This window comes from Cyprinodon tularosa, unplaced genomic scaffold (genome assembly GCF_016077235.1).
Source record: "Cyprinodon tularosa strain WSP-4 unplaced genomic scaffold, ASM1607723v1 ctg141, whole genome shotgun sequence".
Classification (NCBI taxonomy): Eukaryota; Metazoa; Chordata; class Actinopteri; order Cyprinodontiformes; family Cyprinodontidae; genus Cyprinodon; species Cyprinodon tularosa.
The window spans coordinates 408,037-425,979 of record NW_024038232.1 but is presented as its reverse complement, the minus strand read 5'-3'; the positions used below and the strand labels follow the sequence as shown (position 1 = coordinate 425,979).

The window sequence follows — 17,943 nt, the reverse complement described above, 5'->3', positions numbered from 1 at the left end:
GAGGAGAGCTGCAGACACTTAAAATTCCTAATTGTTAAGAAATGTCACTGAATTTGAGAAAAAATTGCATATTTTATGTAAGAAAAAGATGCTAATTTATTTAGATAATTGTAAAAACAAACAAAAAAAGAACAGTGGCTATGTGTCAAAACAACACATGCCACACAATGTTATCCTGAGACCACCCCCTCTAGTAGTGGGCGCATTAGTGTGTTTTCTATTTCAGTCCCCTTGTGATAAAGAGAGGGGAAGGAGAAAAGCAGATCAACCTTCTGGTTCATTCTTTTCTGCATCACATTTTCCTTCTGATTCTGTAGCATCAACACATAAAGGTAAGAAAAATAATACATTTTTACTTTCATGAAAAATCTTTTTTCAGAAATGGTATCTAATGTTTAGTTTGACTAAATAATATTTTGTTAGAACAAAGGATCGAATAGGCTCCTAAAACTATATTTTCTGGTATCATTTATCAACACAATGTAACTTTTACAAAATTTTTATTGAAATCTGCTTTGTCAGGAAATAGCATAATAAACAATTTCTTTAAAATGTCAGTTTTATAAATGTTTCATTTTTTCCAACCAACATCTAAATACAATGATAAGAGAAAAGGGTGTTTTACACAAAATACAATAAAGGTCACAGTGAAAACAGAAACAATAAGGGAAAATCTGTTTCCTTAGAGGTAAAATAATTTAAACAAACATCTCTTAGAATGATGCTGCTCTGTTTATACATAAAAAACTTTACCATATCCCATTTGGCAAATTATATATTTATTTAATACAAGATAAATAAAAAAAAAAGACCTAACAAACAAATAGTAGTATTATAGTAAGGCATGTTTGTCAGACTAAAAGTACCTTTTGAAAATATCCTTTCAGCAGGTGAAAAACTAAAATATAGCTTAAAATTGGGAAAAACTGGATTGGTTTCATTGTAAGCTATCTAAATAGTTTATTTCACTTGGTGAAATACATTTTTAATTTTGGGAAGTAGACCTGAAATTCTTAAATGCAAATGGTGCTCCAAGAACGACGTGTCTGGTCTATATTTGTGTCTTTTTATCCAGCAGAAAGTGGGGGTGAAAACAGGAGGTCTAATCTATGTGGAAGCATTCCCAAGTTGGGGGCTTTGCATGCTTCTCCCCGCCAGACATCACATTGTTGCTAGGTGGGGGGGGATTGTGTTATCAGCAATGAAAGGCGATTGGGTGATTTTTCCCAGTAGACCACATGAGGTCATGGAATAATACCTTAGAAAATGTCAACATTTAAATTCTGCTACATTTTTTTTATTTCATGAATTAGTTCATAACAAAGATAAGAGACAGAAAATAAGAGAACCAGTTTCCCTCAACAGTGTTCTATAATCTACATAATCTAAAACCCCCAGGGTGGTTTTAGTGTGATGGATACATACTGGGGATTAACTGGACGTCATAATTAAGGGCAACTGGGGCTCTAGAGCAAGACTGACTCCACTTTTAGGCTCCAATAAATAAAACAAATGTATTTTTGTCTTCCAGGATTAACCATGACCATGATGCCTGAGAAGCAGTAAGTGTTGCTTTATGCTTTTATTTCCAGTAAGCTGTATCTGTTTTATGCTGCCAATAGATATTTCTTTTTCATATAAACATCCTTAACATTAATAATATATTTTAAAACCAAACTTTAAATGTATTTTCGGTTCTCCTTACAGGCCAGAGGTAAGATTTCAGATTTCATTAAAAGCAAACACTGATGTTTAAGTTAAACCATTATAAAATGTTACATTCTTATTTCATTTCGTTTTGGGATTATTAAGGTATTTCTGATTTTGAATGTTAATGAATTGAACTGAAACATAAATCTGCTTTTCGTAGAGAAAATCTAAAATCTCAGCCTCTAGAAAGCTCATGTTAAAGGTAAGAAGGATTTGCAGGGATAGTTTTCACTCTTAAACAAAGTCAATTCTAAACTTTTAATTTTCTCTTTTTGTTATCGCTGTCTTTGATAAGAGCTTGATGGTTGCAAAAGCCAAAGAAGAGCTGGAGCAGGAGATGGAAGAAAAAGAGGAGCAAAAAGCAAAATACCTTGAAGAGAAAGTTCCTCCCCTACAAGTCACTGGTATGTCCCTGGCAGACCTGAAGGTAACTACCTCTGTTAAAAACTCACAAGAAGAGACACATTTGACCCAAATATTTCCCTTTTGTTACACTCAGAATAATATTTCTTTCTTTGTAGGCATTATGTGAGGAACTGCATGCTAAAATAGATGTAGTAGATGAAGAACGGTATGATATTGAAGCCAAGGTCTTGCACGACACCAGAGAGGTAATCATGCACCTTAAAATGCACATCAAATATTTTCAAACACACCAAACGTAACCCTTAATACTTAATTACAAAATATCTCAAGTAATTCATCAAAAAATAAAGCTGTATATGGCAAGTAATTACATTTCTTAAAATGTTTAAATAAAAATTTCTATTATGATTTCATCACGCAGATTAAAGATCTAAACATCAAAGTGCTAGATTTACGAGGGAAGTTCAAGAGGCCTAATTTGAGACGGGTCAGGGTCTCTGCAGATGCTATCCTGCGCTCCCTGCTGGGCTCCAAGCACAAGGTGTCGATGGATCTGAGAGCCAACCTCAAATCGGTCAAGAAGGACGACACAGAAAAGGTAAGTCATCACAGAATTATAAGATAATTAATTAACAAAGCAGCACAAGGAAAATGTGTTTTCTGTATTTCCATAGCAATTTACCATGTCATGTTTCCATTGCATGGCATTTCTGGAGGGTGGGGCAGCTGAAAGAGTGTTTAGGATTTGGCATTTTGTTGTAAGGAGTCATTCATTAAAAGTAACATCAATAAAGCACTTCGATTAATTTTGAAAAAAAAATTTAAACTGTAAATCTTGCCATCCAAGGACAATGAATTTCCCAGTACTATCCTATATTCCACTGACCTTTTACATTCCACACTGTGATGTTAATTCCACAGGAAAAGACAGTGGAGGTGAGTGACTGGAGGAAGAACGTGGAAGCCATGTCAGGCATGGAGGGGCGCAAGAAAATGTTTGATGCAGCCAAAGGCCAGACGCAGTAAAACAGCGGTCTATGAAGACACGATGGCTTTCATCTTCAAAAACACCTCTGGAAATGCATGTTGAATGTAGCAGAAACAGAATTTAAAGCTATTTTAGACTCTACATCTAGTCAAAGTTGGTTTGTTTTCTATGTTACTGAAATAAACAAACAACAAACATTTTGTCCCAATGACTCCTGAAGAATGGCGTCTGTGAGCTTAAACATCTTTCTACTCTGATTATTAACAGATCTATATTCATCATAAACTGATCGTTTCATAGTTTATGGTAGCTTAATATTGCATAAATAGGTATTCAACATATTTCAAGCATGGATTTTGTGGACTGATGAATATTCAAACTATGAATAACTTTATTTCAAACAAACCAATAAAAAACTGAAATGTAAATATTATAAACAAGGCATGCATAATTGTTATATGCAAAGTTTAGTGCTTATGACTGAAAAAGTATGAAGAAGTGAAACTTATTTATTCACACCCCTCCACCTTCCTATTATCCGTACACAATCAATATTCCTGATACCTATTTAACTTACTATTCCATTCTGCTGCAAACATGACATGAAATTAGTCAAATCAGTTGTCAACATCTAAACAAAAATAAAATGCAAAACACTCACTGAGATTATAGCAAGAAAATAACACTACAATAATTAGACAATTCTTTTAAACAAGTCTTTATTATCAGTCTGCATCATCTTAATGTAGTGATGCAATTATGTTAGGCATTTGTCCGTGCTTTCCATTATACATTCATAAAATCTGTAAAAGCAGAAACCTTTGGTAGCATACTATGTTACTCAACATTTTTATCCAACATAATAGTTATTAATCACATAGGAACTACTTCCATTTAAAAATGTGTTTTCTTGGTGTGTAAAGTTATATATCTCTAAGGTTTTAAACAAACTCAAAGCCATTATCCATGCTCCTTGAGTAATTCTAAAATATCTATATCTATTTATTTATTTAGACAAATCCTAAAACTCAGCCGGAAGCTGTCCTCATTATTTGATCTCCCCAGATCCTTTACTTTGAAAGGACTCTTCTACAAGCAAATATGTTCATCTGAATGCACCACTGAAATACAGACTGTAAAAATAAGATGAAGAAAAAAAAATATATTTTTCTTATTTTTTTTACATTGTGATGTAAGAAATTATATATTCTTAGAACATTCAGGTGAACATATTTGCTTTAAGAGATCATTTCTTAAAGATATTTAAAAATGTTCTAATTTCGATTGAATCTTGTAGGAGCTCATTTTGCCACAGGGGGGCAGTGTCTGGTGGAATAAAAGGCCTTTTTTTTTTTTTTAGACCTGATACCCCTCTCCACCGTTTTCACCAAAGTGGATTAAACTGTTGGTTTTGTAAAACTGGACAAAATGCTTGTTGGAAGACTGAAGGTTTCTGATGAAATCCCGGATGAACTAAGGAACCCAGTTTAGCTAAATAAATTTTGCTCAATCACTTTCTCTTGTTTGTTTTGTCCGACTTAGGAGCCAGACAGGTGTGGTTTACAAACAATAGCCTTCAGAAAGATAAATGGGATTCTTTCCAAATCAAAGAAAATCGGTTGAAAAAAAAATGCAAAAACTTACAATCTTGGGGGAAAAAAATTCTTATTTTGTTCTTAACGAGCGTTTTGTTTTTAAAATGCTGTGTTTTTCTGATAAATGAATCTTTGGACTGAAAATAAGCATTTTAAGCTCATATATATAGACTGCAGTCAATCAATTGACCAAATATGACAAAAATATGACTTCATATTTATTTAATTTAGTTCCCATAACCATTTTTGTCTTGCCAAAATTAATAACCGAAACGGAGAAGGTTAGTTTATACCTCCAGAGCTTCATAGATACTGTAACTCCTGTCATGGCTTTACAACTAGCACTAGTGGAGAACTGGCAAATGCACTGACAGGTTGCTTCAGTATTTGCACATACAATTCAAAAATAAGCTATTACTCTAAAATAATTCAGGAACGCCTTTGCTCTGAAGGAGAGGGTTAAGTGGAAGGGGAACCTCCCAGCCTGACAACTCTACAAACACAGCTACAGCTTGGCTTCAGCTCAGATGAGAGAAATGAGTCATAGTCCCCACTGTAGTGTCCAATAGAGGATTACAGCAAACAGAGAGACTATCGAAGGGCTTGGCATGGCTATAACAGCAGTTGTTGATAACATGTTATTGCTTGTGAGGGCAGAGATGAGATTAAAGGCAAAGTACAAACGATTGAGACAGTTAAGTGTGTGGCATGTTATTCATTGTAACCCCTGAGGTAGTTTAGCAGTAAAAGTCATTACCATATCGATAAAAACTGCCACTTTTACAGAGGCTACAGAAAGTGAAGCCTGTAAAGTTCATTCTAAAATAATTGTATTTAATGTTTATAATTGCTTCCCCGAAATAAGATTTGAGCCATGCTTCTTTGTTTGCATCTACATGCAGGAGCAGGTTTATGAGGATTAAATGCAACTTGCAAGTCAGTCAGATCTGAAACAGTGAAACTTTTTTTCAGGACATTAATCCTGTGATTTACCGCCGAAGCTTCAAAAGGTAAAAATAGGCAATACAGATCCATAGAGAACGCTTCTAGTTAAGGCCATCTACCATCTGTTTGTAGGTATGTGTCCATCAGTTGTAGTCATGGACTGTTTGCTGCCATGTGATCCTCTGTTGGGTTTAAAAGCTTAGGAGCGAAAGAGAAGAACACAGTACACAATTCCCCACTGGGCACTGTCTGAATCACACAAACAGTCCGGGTAAGTTACTGCAGGTTCGAGATGTTCTTATAACTTTATTTTGCTGTTGTAAATGCGGAGCACCTTTCTGGTGTGTAGGTACTGTGTCCCGAAACATGTCGGACACCGAAGAGGCCGCTTATGAGTGAGTATTTCTGCAGAGAGAATAATTTGACAAAAGAAATGATGTAATCTATTTAGACAACCGTTTTCTTGTCTTTCTCTTTTCTTTTTTTTCTAGAGGTAAGCTTCCATCAGTGTTTTCGGATCATTGAACCCAAATTCCATCCAGATAAGTCTTCACATTTTAACAAAGAAGTGTATTGTATAAGCTGCTGATTCATGAGGACACGAGGGAATCCAGTGCTTCTTTCTGAAGCAACGAGAGAAAGAAGCTGGGATTACATCGTATCCATTAATTTACAAAATATGTTACATAAAGTGTTAACATTTTATTGTGCAAAAAAGAAATATTTAGTGGTTTAACATTAGAATTGGTCTATGAAAATCAGCTCTTTGTCTTGTAAGTGCGTTAGAGGTAGCAGGCTGATGTGTCTGTCACTTTACCTCATGATTTACCTACATTTATTTAAAGAGCCACCGGGCTGCATCTGCTTCTGCTGGTTTATGGTGCAGTCTTTTTTTATTTTTATCCATTTGGCGCCACAGCAGAGGCTGCTGGCTGTGGGCTTTTGTGTCTGCTTGAACTTTGACCTTTGTTTCAGCCTGCTCTGTCTGAATTACTTATCATCACAGGGGATCTGCTCTTCGATTTCCAAGGGAGCATAATGTCAGCATGAAATAGATAAATTGTCTCTATAGCTCTCTGTGTGGGATGCTGCCAGTGCAGTTTGCCAGCTCCTGTAACAAAGCAGCTCCCATCTCCTCCCCTATGTGGAGTACAGTTGCTGTAACTGAGCAATGTAGGTCACTAAGTGTTCTCCACAGAGGACCTTGGGGAAGTAGGAGCCACGGACAATACCCACTTTCATTTTTTTGCCATTTAGAGGTTCTCCTAAAATGCAGGTTGGCTTAGCTTCTTTGCAGTGAAACAGGGTTTAGATTCTATGCCTGGAGGGGCTTAATTACTGGGGTTTTTTTCTCAAACAGACCTGATGAGGGTAACTGAAAAACATAAGACACTTAAACAACTTTGAAAGCATTTCATTTCAAATGGACTGGAAAGACTGCAAGCAAAAACAAAAAAAATCTGAACATAACCTTTTAAAGGACATTTTAACAAAAAAACAAGGTAGAAATAGTTAATGAAATAGTTAAAATCGGGTTTCTTTTATTTGATAGCCTTACAATTAAATTAATTTCAACTAATTGCCTTCAGAAGTCGTCTAATATAACAGACCTAAATTTGAGTATAGATACAGTTAATCTGAGAAGGCTTCTAGGATTGAAATATTTCTGAGCAGACATCAGGATACATGTGATATGAACGTTCTTATTACGTGACATATTAAAAGGTGATTGTTAAGCCAAAATTTTTAGTTTTACAATCCATTTTAATTGAAATGTAATCTATGAGCTCATGTTTGTATTTATTAGGAGCTTCCTTAGTTTGTTTTATTGTATTTTGTTTTGTTTTTTTGCATTACAGACTTGGGTGGAGGAAACCTGGGTGGATAGTATCAGTGATAGCAATCTAAAGGTCTAAAAATGCAGATATACCTCTTGTGTCTGCAGTCAATCATCCCTGACAGGTGATTGTCAGTGTTTAGGGATAGCTGACTCACTCTCTGCAGCAGTACCTGCCTTAGGGCTCTGTTGTTACTGACAGACTGTTAAGGGACAACCGGCAGGGATTATGTGTGTGTCACTTGATAAAGAGTTTTTGCATTAAGTTTTGACCTTTTGCTCATCCAATCTATCAGCAGACACTTCAGAGGAAAATGGAGTGGGTGCAGGTAAGCTTCCCGCAGATGACTTCCCCTTTTATGGTTTACAACATTATGATTTACCCTCATTAATCTGACTTTCTTATTCAATTCCTGGTAAACAGATGATTCAAAGCCCAAGTTTAAGTAAGTCTTTTAATTTATTCTTAGAGGGATTGAATATGATGGACAAACAAGAATAAGTGACTAATGTAAAAATCTAAATGATGCATAGCTTTCATTTTCTATTACAAAAATAAACATAAAAAGTGTTTGACAGACCAAAGTAGAGCCAGAGTTTCCATGTCTTGCCAGAAGATACTAATTGGATTTGGAAATTCTAGTTGATCTAAACATTGAGTTTTAGCTCTGGCTGTATGTTCAGGTTATTGCTCTGTTGAAAGGTGATCCAATGACCTAGTTCCAAAATACACCGTCAGAGGCGGGCCACTTTTAAAAAGTCATATTTCAATTCTTATCCATAAAATATGGAGTTAAAAAGTTAGACATTAAAAAAATTAAATGAATTTTAATTATTTATTTAAAAAGTTTATTTCATTACTTCATCTGACTTTGATTAACTTATTGTACATTTCATTACCTAACTACATTTTTCATTATTTGATAATGGAATTAATTATATTTCATAATTAACTATATTTTATTTTTGATTTTTTTTTTTTATTCTTTAACTTTATCAGACATTGACAGTTAATGATTTCCTTAAATATATTGATTTTATAAATTTTATACCTTTTGGCTGTCAGAATTATTGTATACTATATTTAGCTTAATTCATTTTTCCATCTACTTTCTCTGCAATCCAATCTCTGCTGAAGAACAGACATTCCACTGCATGTTTGTGCTGTGTTTGGGAGGACATGTTTTCAGTCATACCAGTGTTTTTGCCCGCAAGCAAAGCAGTCCTACATTCGTGAAGGGAGCACCTGTTTGCTCTGTCCCCTATGTGTCGAAGCTTGATGTTGCATAATATAACCTGCTTTACGTTTCTTCAGGAATGTATTGTCGACATGTCTGATGCCTTCCATGGTTCTCAGGATACAATGTGTTCACTAATCCTCTTACATAGCTGTGGCTTCACAGATTAGCTGGGTGTATACTGAGATACAAATTACATGGTTCATATTGTATTTTCGTAATATCAGACAGTATGGAGGGGAATTGAAATAAAGACAAGTCGATTAAACATACCTTCCTGTTAGACTTAGACAACTTTTATTGCATACACAGAGCGTATACAAAATTCAAAATTTTGAAAGAAAATTGTAAGAAATTTTGTTTTGTACAGCTTTCGTGACATTTGCAATCCTTAAAGTGCAGCAGTGATCAAATGTAAGCAGTGTGGGAGAAAATAAACGTATGCAAAAAAAAAAAACAAATAGATATGGCAGTAGAGGCCAAGCCAGAAAATTTTTATAAGGGTGGCCAGGCAATAACCAATGCACACTGAGGGGTGGCAGAAAGCAGATTGGCACCAGAACCTCAGGGCCAATCTACACTCTTCCAACAGGAAAATTAATGAGCAAAAAAATCTATATTTTCTAAATAAAGACAAACTATACTTTCCTACAGCCTTTGCTAACAAATAGACACGTATATTTAAACATCCGTAATTTCAAGATAAAAGGCATAGTGGATAAAACTCTTTCAGTTTTGAGTTCTGGGGCACTTGTGTCAATCATTCTGCATAGATTTATATTTACAAGCACTAATATCTACATAAATTAATTAATTGATAGGTTTTTATTAAAATTGTTATTTATCTATGATTTTATTGAAGACTCCTAGATGACTTGCAGAGACATAATTTTCTCTTTACCCCATATAACCCAAAACCTAGCTCTGAAAAGTGCATGAATTCTGTACTTATCATATTTGACGTTAGTATGTGGATGTGTATAATTGACCACAAAAAATAAAAATGTTTTGAATACTCCACTTGAGTTTTACTGCTGCCACCATCTGTTTTAGAGGGGAAAATGGTGGGAGTGGCCACAGGGGTGGCCAATGATAGGGTAAGGGTGGCCACGGCCACCCCTGGCCGCTGATTTAGCTCCGCTCCTGTATGGCGGTTCAGACCATTGAATATAGACTGTTGGACTGTCATATAAAATTCCAACAAAGTAATTTGGACCGGATGGGAACACTTTTTGCTTATCACTGCTTTTTACCTCACTTTAAATAACATCCCAATAAAGAAAATGACTAAAACAGGACTTAAGGTCTAAAAGGACATTTTTACTCTCAACCAGACAGAGAAGATTGTTCAGATTACTGTACTGTGTTCCTGCTACTGCCATAGGGAATAAGGAATGTGGAATGAGCCCAGAATATTGTTTGAAAGAGCTTCTTACAGTTCAGCAGGGACACACCCAGTGAGAGCAGCAGCTACACACACACATAGTGTGTAGCGGTGAGTCATCACTGAAAGTTATCTGTAAGACTGAAAGAATAGACTCCAAGGTTTATCCACATGCCCCCATTGTACTAATATAACAAACAGTTTGTCACATCTGTGGTGTGCACAGCATTAATATCCCTAATAACTGAACAGTTTTCAAAAGCTGAAGAACCTGCAGAATCATATAACTAACAATATATTGAAGGTTTTGGTTCTAACAAGACAACTTATGGAAAGTGTGTAAAAGGGTATGAATACTTCTGCAAGTTGCTACATAGTACCCAATAAGAGAAGCACTGATTATCGGATTTCCATACATCCCTCTTAGGCCTGCATTTGTGCCTCGCTTGGCCCCTCTTAAGATCCCAGATGGTGAAAAAGTGGACTTTGATGTGAGTTAATCTCAGAGCTGATTGATGAACCTGCCAGCTGTTTGGGGTTTGGATAAGTGTTGTACTCATGTTTTACACATTAATTCCAGGACATCCACAGGAAGCGAATGGAAAAGGACCTGACTGAGCTGCGCACCCTGATTGAAGATCACTTTGAGAAGCGAAAGAAGGAAGAGGAGGAGCTGCTTGTGCTCACAGATCGCATTGTATGTTCATGTCAGTTTCTCTGATGAGCTGATTATTTGGTTTTTAAAGACTGCTCATGATCTTTACGGTTTAACTCGTTGTCTTTCCCAGGAAAAACGCAGGTCTGAGAGAGCTGAGCAGATGAAGATTAGAGCTGAGAGGGAACGAGAACGGCAGGCCAGACTAGCTGTAAGTGGAGGCTGAAAACACGTCCAGACCTCAAAGGCTGTCAGCTGCCTATACAGTTTAACAAGTTAACTGTGTAATTTCAGAACTTTTTAGCTGAATAGCAAATCGTAGATCAAAGATTTTTCTTTTCTTTTTTAATTATTAGGAAGAGAAAGCAAGAAAAGAGGAAGAAGAAGCTAAGAAGAAAGCAGACGATGATGCAAGGAAGAAAATGATTTTATCCAACCTGAGTTTTACTGGATATATGGTAGTTAACCTGCCAACTAATAAAAACAATATATACTTTTATAAAAACTGAGCATGCTTTTTTGGAAAATGTTTGAAAAATGATCTTTTGATTTCCAGCAAGCACAACCTGGAACTAAAAGGCAAACAGAAAGGGAAAAGAAGAGGAAAATCCTAAATGACCGCCGCAAAGAGCTAAACATTGATCACTTGAAGGAGGACAAACTGAGGTAGAAGGAACCGATGTGTGTTTTAAAGCCTTAGTACATCAAGAAAAAGCTTCAGTTTCGGTTTCCATTTATTTAGGAATTAACATATTCCACCTAATTTTTCTGCTTTTGCACAGAGAGAAAGCAAAGGAGCTGTGGGATTCTATGCGACAGCTTGAGGCAGTGAAGTTTGAGCTTCAGTTTAAGTACACCAAGCAGAAGTATGAGGTAAAAGTGCTGAATTGTTATTACTGTGGAAGTGCACAAACAATAAAAGTGTTTGGAAATGACTCATTCCAGGATGAGGACGGTGAAAGAAATGATTTTATACAAAGAAGTTTGCAAAACCACGTTATCTGTCATCATAAATACATCTCAGCCAGAGATCACCAGCAGATAAAGCAGTACGCATCTGTCTTACAGATATGACACCTTTCAACAATCACATAGATAAAAAGATGGTTTTTGAACAGAAGCTTATTGTAAAGAAAAACATATAATGATGAAATTTCTGAGTCTTTTCTAGTTGCATAACGTTAAAGGTGTCAGTAGTTCAATATATATTTTTTTAACGTTTCAGATTGACAGAAAATGAGCAAAATATCAGTCTCTCCTCCTTTAGAGAGTATGCATGTTTAATTGCTGACCTTTGACCCCCATAAAAAGTCATCTTCCAAATACTCAGGATTTTAAAAATATGGCCTCACTTTTCCTTTTAGCACACATTGCAACAACTGCTCTTGTTAAAACACTAAAGACATTTTATTGAGTGCATATTATTACAACAAAGATTAAGCGCCATAACCCCCCTCCTCTTGTCCAGGCAATGTGTGTTTTATACAATAAATCTCTGAGAAAGTTATATGTCTCTTCTGAAATGCATTATGGGGGTTCTTTGTCTTTGTAGAAAATTGTATGCTTAGTTCAAAAGGCTTTACAGGATGTTCTTATTTTTATTTTTTGCCTTATTTACAGGCCTTTACTAGATGTGCAGAGCAAACTGATCGATTCCGCCCATCATTCCACTAGTGGGGTTGTTTAAACAATCTAACAGAAATAAAAAAAAAATGGTTTCATAGAGTGATGGGGATAAAAGAAAATATTTTCTTCCACATGTTTTATGTCTTAGTTCTTATGTTTATTCATACATACAATAAATATGCTTCTCCCTGCAGAGTTACAAATAAGTTGTTACCTAGAGATACAGATCTTTTGGGGTGTTTTTTCAGACAATATTTTTCATCTTTTTTTCTTTGTCATTAATCTCCAACCAGTTGAGTAAGTTTTTCTTCGTATATGTTTTTACACAGATCACAGTGCTCAGAAATCGTGTCAGTGACCATCAGAAAATGTAAGTCTGCTGTACCCTTTTTTGTTAAGATGAAGTTAAAAAAAATAAAAATAAAATAGGTTTCTTATGTGTGCTACAAAAAAACACTATTACAACTACAATAAGGGAAATTTTCTTTAAAAGACTAAATGAACAAGCATGGTAGCAATGGAGGGCCATAAAAATTACCTTCTCATAATTTGTCACGTTCTTGCTGCCAACCTGATTGTAATATATGGAGTTTGTCGATAAACTAACATAAATTAATCTATAATTTCAAAGTGAGAGTCAAACAATGTCTGATTTTCTAAATAAAAATCAGAAAAATTTGGACAACATGCTTTATAGAAACCCACTTTCACCGTGATTCAAATACATTCTTCTGCTCAAAGGGAGGTTTTCAGCCCAGTCCCATATTTTTCTGCTTCTTAAAGTTTTTGTTCCAGGACTTGGTCTGTATTTAGATTCATCCAATATTTTTGGTCTACTCTGTTGGGCTTTCCTTACCCTACTAAAAAGAACCTGTGCAGAACCCCCACATGTTGTACCACCATGTTTTATGGTAGTTTAAATGGTAGATTATCTCTTCTTTTTGTATGTGCATTGCAGAGCTGGGTTTCTTAACCATTTCCTGGGTTAATTTTATCCTTTATTTCAGTAACGTGTCTCTTGAAGGCAATTGGAAATTAAATACAAGTGAATACAATTTTGTGGTTCTCAACTGGAAAAAAATGACAAAGGATTTAGTCCTTAAATTTTCTGTTCACCTTCTCAGCTGAAACACACTGGCTACAAAGAAAGAGTGACCAAAAGTATGCAACCAATCAGCTGCTCAAAGATTCCTAAATCAGCCATGCATATAATATAGGGATAGGAGGACTTATTTCAGCCAGTATGTCATTTAATCTCTGCTCACATACCTAGGAATTAAACCCTAGCTTGCAAGCACATGCTGTCCCCGAAATATGATTAGAGACAAAATTCAAATGACGTCTTTGTTTGCATGCGTGTCCTTTCAGCTGCTCCCACATTCACTAGGAGCAATTTGTTCTTGTTCACACACTAGGCAAAGTTTTTATGCTGGCTGCACTTCCTGACACAACTGGAATTTTTACCCAGATCCTCCGCATTGCAAATATTCATACAGTACTTCACCAAATGGACTTTACAACTTTCTTTGCGTGAATTTTGCAATAATTCATTAAAACTGCTATTTTCAAATTTGAAAATAAAACACAGTAGTAAACTGTAGTAAAAACTGCAACATTCTTAGCAAAAAAACCTCACTGGCCGGTGAGTGGCACAGTCATGCTCTCCCTCTGTACTTGCTATTTGCTGTACTTGCGGATTAGCAGGTGTGCAAATGCAAATGCAGTAGCAAATAATTAATTTACCAGACTCGTTTACTCCAAAGGCTAGTGCAACTTCTGTAAAGTTTCAGAGCACCTTTGCTGCCTTGAGTCGGCACCAATGGTCAACAGCTTGCCAGACGAACTTTAGTTTCCTTTTTTGTTTTTCTGACTCAATTTTGAGAAGTGTAATGCTGAGAAGAAGCCATTTCTTCCCTATGTGGATCTGGAAATGCCTGATTTCCTTGTCATTTGGCTTCAACCTACTATTCCTCTTGATAATGGCATCATAACCCAAAGTGAATATTTTCATACTTTGGACCTCTAAAAATTATTTCTTTCTTTTAATTTTTTTTGGTGAGGGGGAATAAATTGTTTTGATGGAAAAAGTTGTAGCCATTTCCTTCAAATGCTTACGTTTTTCATGTTCTAGATGACAGGTCATTAAATAATGGTTTTCCAAAGTTGTTTGTATTTTGCTAAACTGTTTATTCACATCAGTTCACAAATGGTTGATCAGATAAACGTTACCTAAATAAGAACACTTAAAGAATGTAATTGCAAATAAGAATATCTAAAAAAAATACATTTAAACATTTAATTTTAACATGTAATAAAATTAGTGCTGTCAATCGATTACATTTTTTTAATCGCGATTAATCGCATCAATGCCTGAGTTAACTCGCGATTAATCGCATTTTAATCGCAAATTTTTTTTCTGATTGAAAATCATTTAAATACTCTCGATGACATACAAAAATACATACAGGCTAGGTTTGTGCCAATGTTCTTTTTTTTAAATGAAAACAGGTCACAGACACTGATTTATGCCATAGAAACATATGGCAAGAAGATGGGGAGGCATGTAGCAAAAAATAACAAATATGTAGCCAAAAAAAAGGCCCTGAAAACAGGCTGATGTAAAAGACAGTCTTTACAGTTAATACAGTCTTTTGAACAAAGACAAGCATTTTACCCTACTGCTATAAAATGTAGTAGAGTTAACATTAGATGTTAATTAACCAAGATAATAATGAACACTTTTCAATCAATACATCAAAATCAATAGACCGACATCACTAGATGGAGGTAGTCTACGCTCTAGAAAGTTACTTTTCAGCCTCTTAACAAAAATGAGAACACACACACACCCACCCACCCACACACAGACACACACACGATACCGACCTGTGCCGTAGCAGATTCCATTTCACCTCAGTAATCTGTTTTCTCAGCGTATTTCAGGTTGCTACTAGTTACCAGACACTCAACTTGTTTGTTGGTGGTGGGGCTTAATGAAAAGGCACTAGCGTCACTCAGTGTATGAGCGTCTTTTTCCCTTCAGGAGCTCCGCTGTCGAAGCCTATGAGAAATGCATAGACTGGGGGGAAATAGCCCCGCCTTCTCGCAGGCTGCAGCGGGATGTACTTGGAAAATTGTACCATAAAACCACATAGCGTTAATCTCACGTTAAAAAAATTATCGCCGTTAAAATGGCCTCGCGTTAACGCGATAATAACGCGATAATTTTGACAGCACTAAATAAAATATATTTCATTTTCTATGGAGCATTTAATTAATTTTACATTTCATCAAGTAATGGCACATAGTTTATTTTTTACATTTATTCATTTCCTGATACATTTCTTGATTTGTTTTTGGCCTCTTTGACACTCCATAATTCCGTAACTTCATGAGCACTACAGAAGAATTTCTCTAGAAATAATAATAATTAAAAAAAAGGTTAATTAAGACAATAAGAGTGTCTCAGTATGATTAGTGTTCTGTCCTTTATTTTTCAGAAGATACTGAATTAAAATCAAGTCCTCTTTTTTACATTTTTGTCTTTTTAGATGTTTCACTATCCTATTTTCTTAGAGACCTGATTCAGGTTTTTTGTATCTGATGTATATGAGATTTAGGTAGTGAGACTGTAAAGCATATATTCAAGTAATATTCACAGAATGCAATATTTTTTTTAGCAGCACCTTCTTTATTATTTAGTTTGTTAACTGGTTTCCACTGTTGTTACTTAAATATTGATGAACAGCAAGCTGGAAAAAAATCTTTCGCACATTTTTTTAGGGAGCTCTGCAGAAGTTAACTTTTTGTGCTTTTTTGCATCATACATGATATAAGTCTGTCAGATTAGATTTTTTTACTTGAATAAAACTTGGATGCATTACTGTATCAGTGGTGTCTAAATTGTTATCAGCCAAATGTGATTTCAGGAGGAACTTTTATAGACTTCTCCATAGGTTTAAGAAATTACACCATGTTTGACATTTACATCCCAGAGTTAAGCAGAAAACTTTTTGAAATAATATCACAAACACAAACCATCTTTCTGCACATATACATTAAAAATAAATACATGTTATTCGCATCAGTGACTATGCCAGCAATACTTTAATAGTTAAACATTTAAATACAAATTATTAAAGTCTCTGGAGTCAATTTTACTAGACAGATACCAGTTACATTTTAAGGTATTTTTACATGGGAAAATGTTGTTGTTTGTGTTCTTCTAAATTTGGGAATTTCAGCTGACTTGAACTTTCTTTTTAGCTCAAAGGGCAGTCGGAGCAAGCGAGGCCTGAGGAAGTGACATCTGCTGTAAAAACAGCCAACATCAGTCAACCTTAGAGAAGTGACTTAAAATTGATGACCGTTTGAACATCTGAAGAAGAACCTACATCAAATTCATCAATATTTTGTATTTTGAAAATATTACATATTCTGCATGCTAAGACTTTTGGAATTTAAGAAAGAAAAACAATTCAACTTGGTTTCTGGGTTTAGTGAAGCTGTAAGAAGTCGCTTTTCTGGATGAATAAAAAATAAAATAAAAAAGGGTTGTAAGATCTCTGAAGCCTTGCAAGCTGGTTTTAAAGAGCATACGATTTAAACCTCTGAACTCTGGTTTCATTCCCCCTCTTTGTGCTCTTTTTTGGTACTACAAACCCAAGCAGGTTTAACTTTTGACAGTTTTCTATAAATGTGGTAATCCAAACAAATACACCCTTGTGTTATTAACTTATTATTTTCTTTTAAACCGTATCTGACTAACATCTCCAAAATTCAGCACACAGCAAACATGTGCATACTTATGACTTGTTTAAAAAAAAAAAGAAATTTAGCAGTTAATCATAAGGGTGAGGCAAAAGGGAGGCAGTGATAATCTGACAAGAGGCATTTTAAACTTCTGCAAAATTCAGAAACAATCACAGGGATTTACATTCAACACTGGTTATCCTGCAGGGAAATGACGACAACTTTTAGATTAAATATCTGCCGCTTTTGCCCCATACACTGTAACCCTCTTTTGGCTTTATTGCTACGATCTTGACATCTAATATTTGGATAGCACATTTGGAAATATGAACAAAACAAAAACATGCCACAAAAAGAACTGGTAAAGTCAGTATCATTTATAAAACATGTTTTATACATATGCTGATTTCACACAATCAAAATCATTTTTTTAGCATTGCTACATTATACTAAAATACATTTCAGTGCAAAAATTATATTGCTGTATTTTAAAACACAATTTACATCAAGCAAAATTTGAACGTTAAGACAAAAAAAGCTAATTTGCAGCAAGGAATTTCGCTGCCATTTCCTACCTCAACCTTCACCTTTTATTCCTACATTAATCCCCTGTCTTACCTCGACAATTTAGCAAGCGTATGTCTGAAGAACAGGTAATCTGGCAAAAACGCGGGCATTTGTTGGATAAGTTATGAGTCCGTTTTGTATAATTTATAAGCACTCTGAAGTACGTTGGCACCTGTCAACCTACGGCAAGTACGTAGAGGTATGCCATAAGGGCCATAAGTTACAGGTAAGTTATGTGATCGTTAACAGACGTTAAGTGTAAGTTACTCATAAGTTGTGG

The 17,943-nt window shown here is 35.2% G+C and overlaps 1 protein-coding gene across 1 annotated transcript; it reads left to right on the top strand.

Moving 5' to 3' along the window:
- The first annotated feature begins 218 nt into the window (after nucleotides 1-218).
- On the top strand, nucleotides 219-16,659 carry LOC119779014 (troponin T, cardiac muscle isoforms-like). Its single transcript, XM_038278516.1, has 20 exons — nucleotides 219-332; nucleotides 1,532-1,562; nucleotides 1,708-1,714; nucleotides 1,871-1,912; nucleotides 2,006-2,137; nucleotides 2,232-2,321; nucleotides 2,498-2,674; nucleotides 2,998-3,099; nucleotides 5,803-5,875; nucleotides 5,954-5,999; nucleotides 7,736-7,770; nucleotides 7,866-7,887; nucleotides 10,491-10,554; nucleotides 10,644-10,760; nucleotides 10,852-10,929; nucleotides 11,075-11,176; nucleotides 11,275-11,384; nucleotides 11,501-11,591; nucleotides 12,674-12,714; nucleotides 16,611-16,659. The coding sequence occupies exons 2-20, from the start codon at nucleotides 1,540-1,542 to the stop codon at nucleotides 16,648-16,650; spliced, it is 1,392 nt and encodes a 463-aa protein (XP_038134444.1). The 5' UTR covers nucleotides 219-332; nucleotides 1,532-1,539; the 3' UTR covers nucleotides 16,651-16,659.
- The last annotated feature ends 1,284 nt before the right edge of the window (nucleotides 16,660-17,943 follow it).

Coding starts and splice junctions, on each gene's coding strand:
- LOC119779014 (XM_038278516.1), top strand. CDS start 1,540: ATGACCATGATGCCTGAGAAGCA. Junction 2,138..2,231: donor TGTCCCTGGCAGACCTGAAG/GTAACTACCTCT, acceptor CTTTCTTTGTAG/GCATTATGTGAGGAACTGCA. Junction 11,385..11,500: donor TTGAAGGAGGACAAACTGAG/GTAGAAGGAACC, acceptor GCTTTTGCACAG/AGAGAAAGCAAAGGAGCTGT.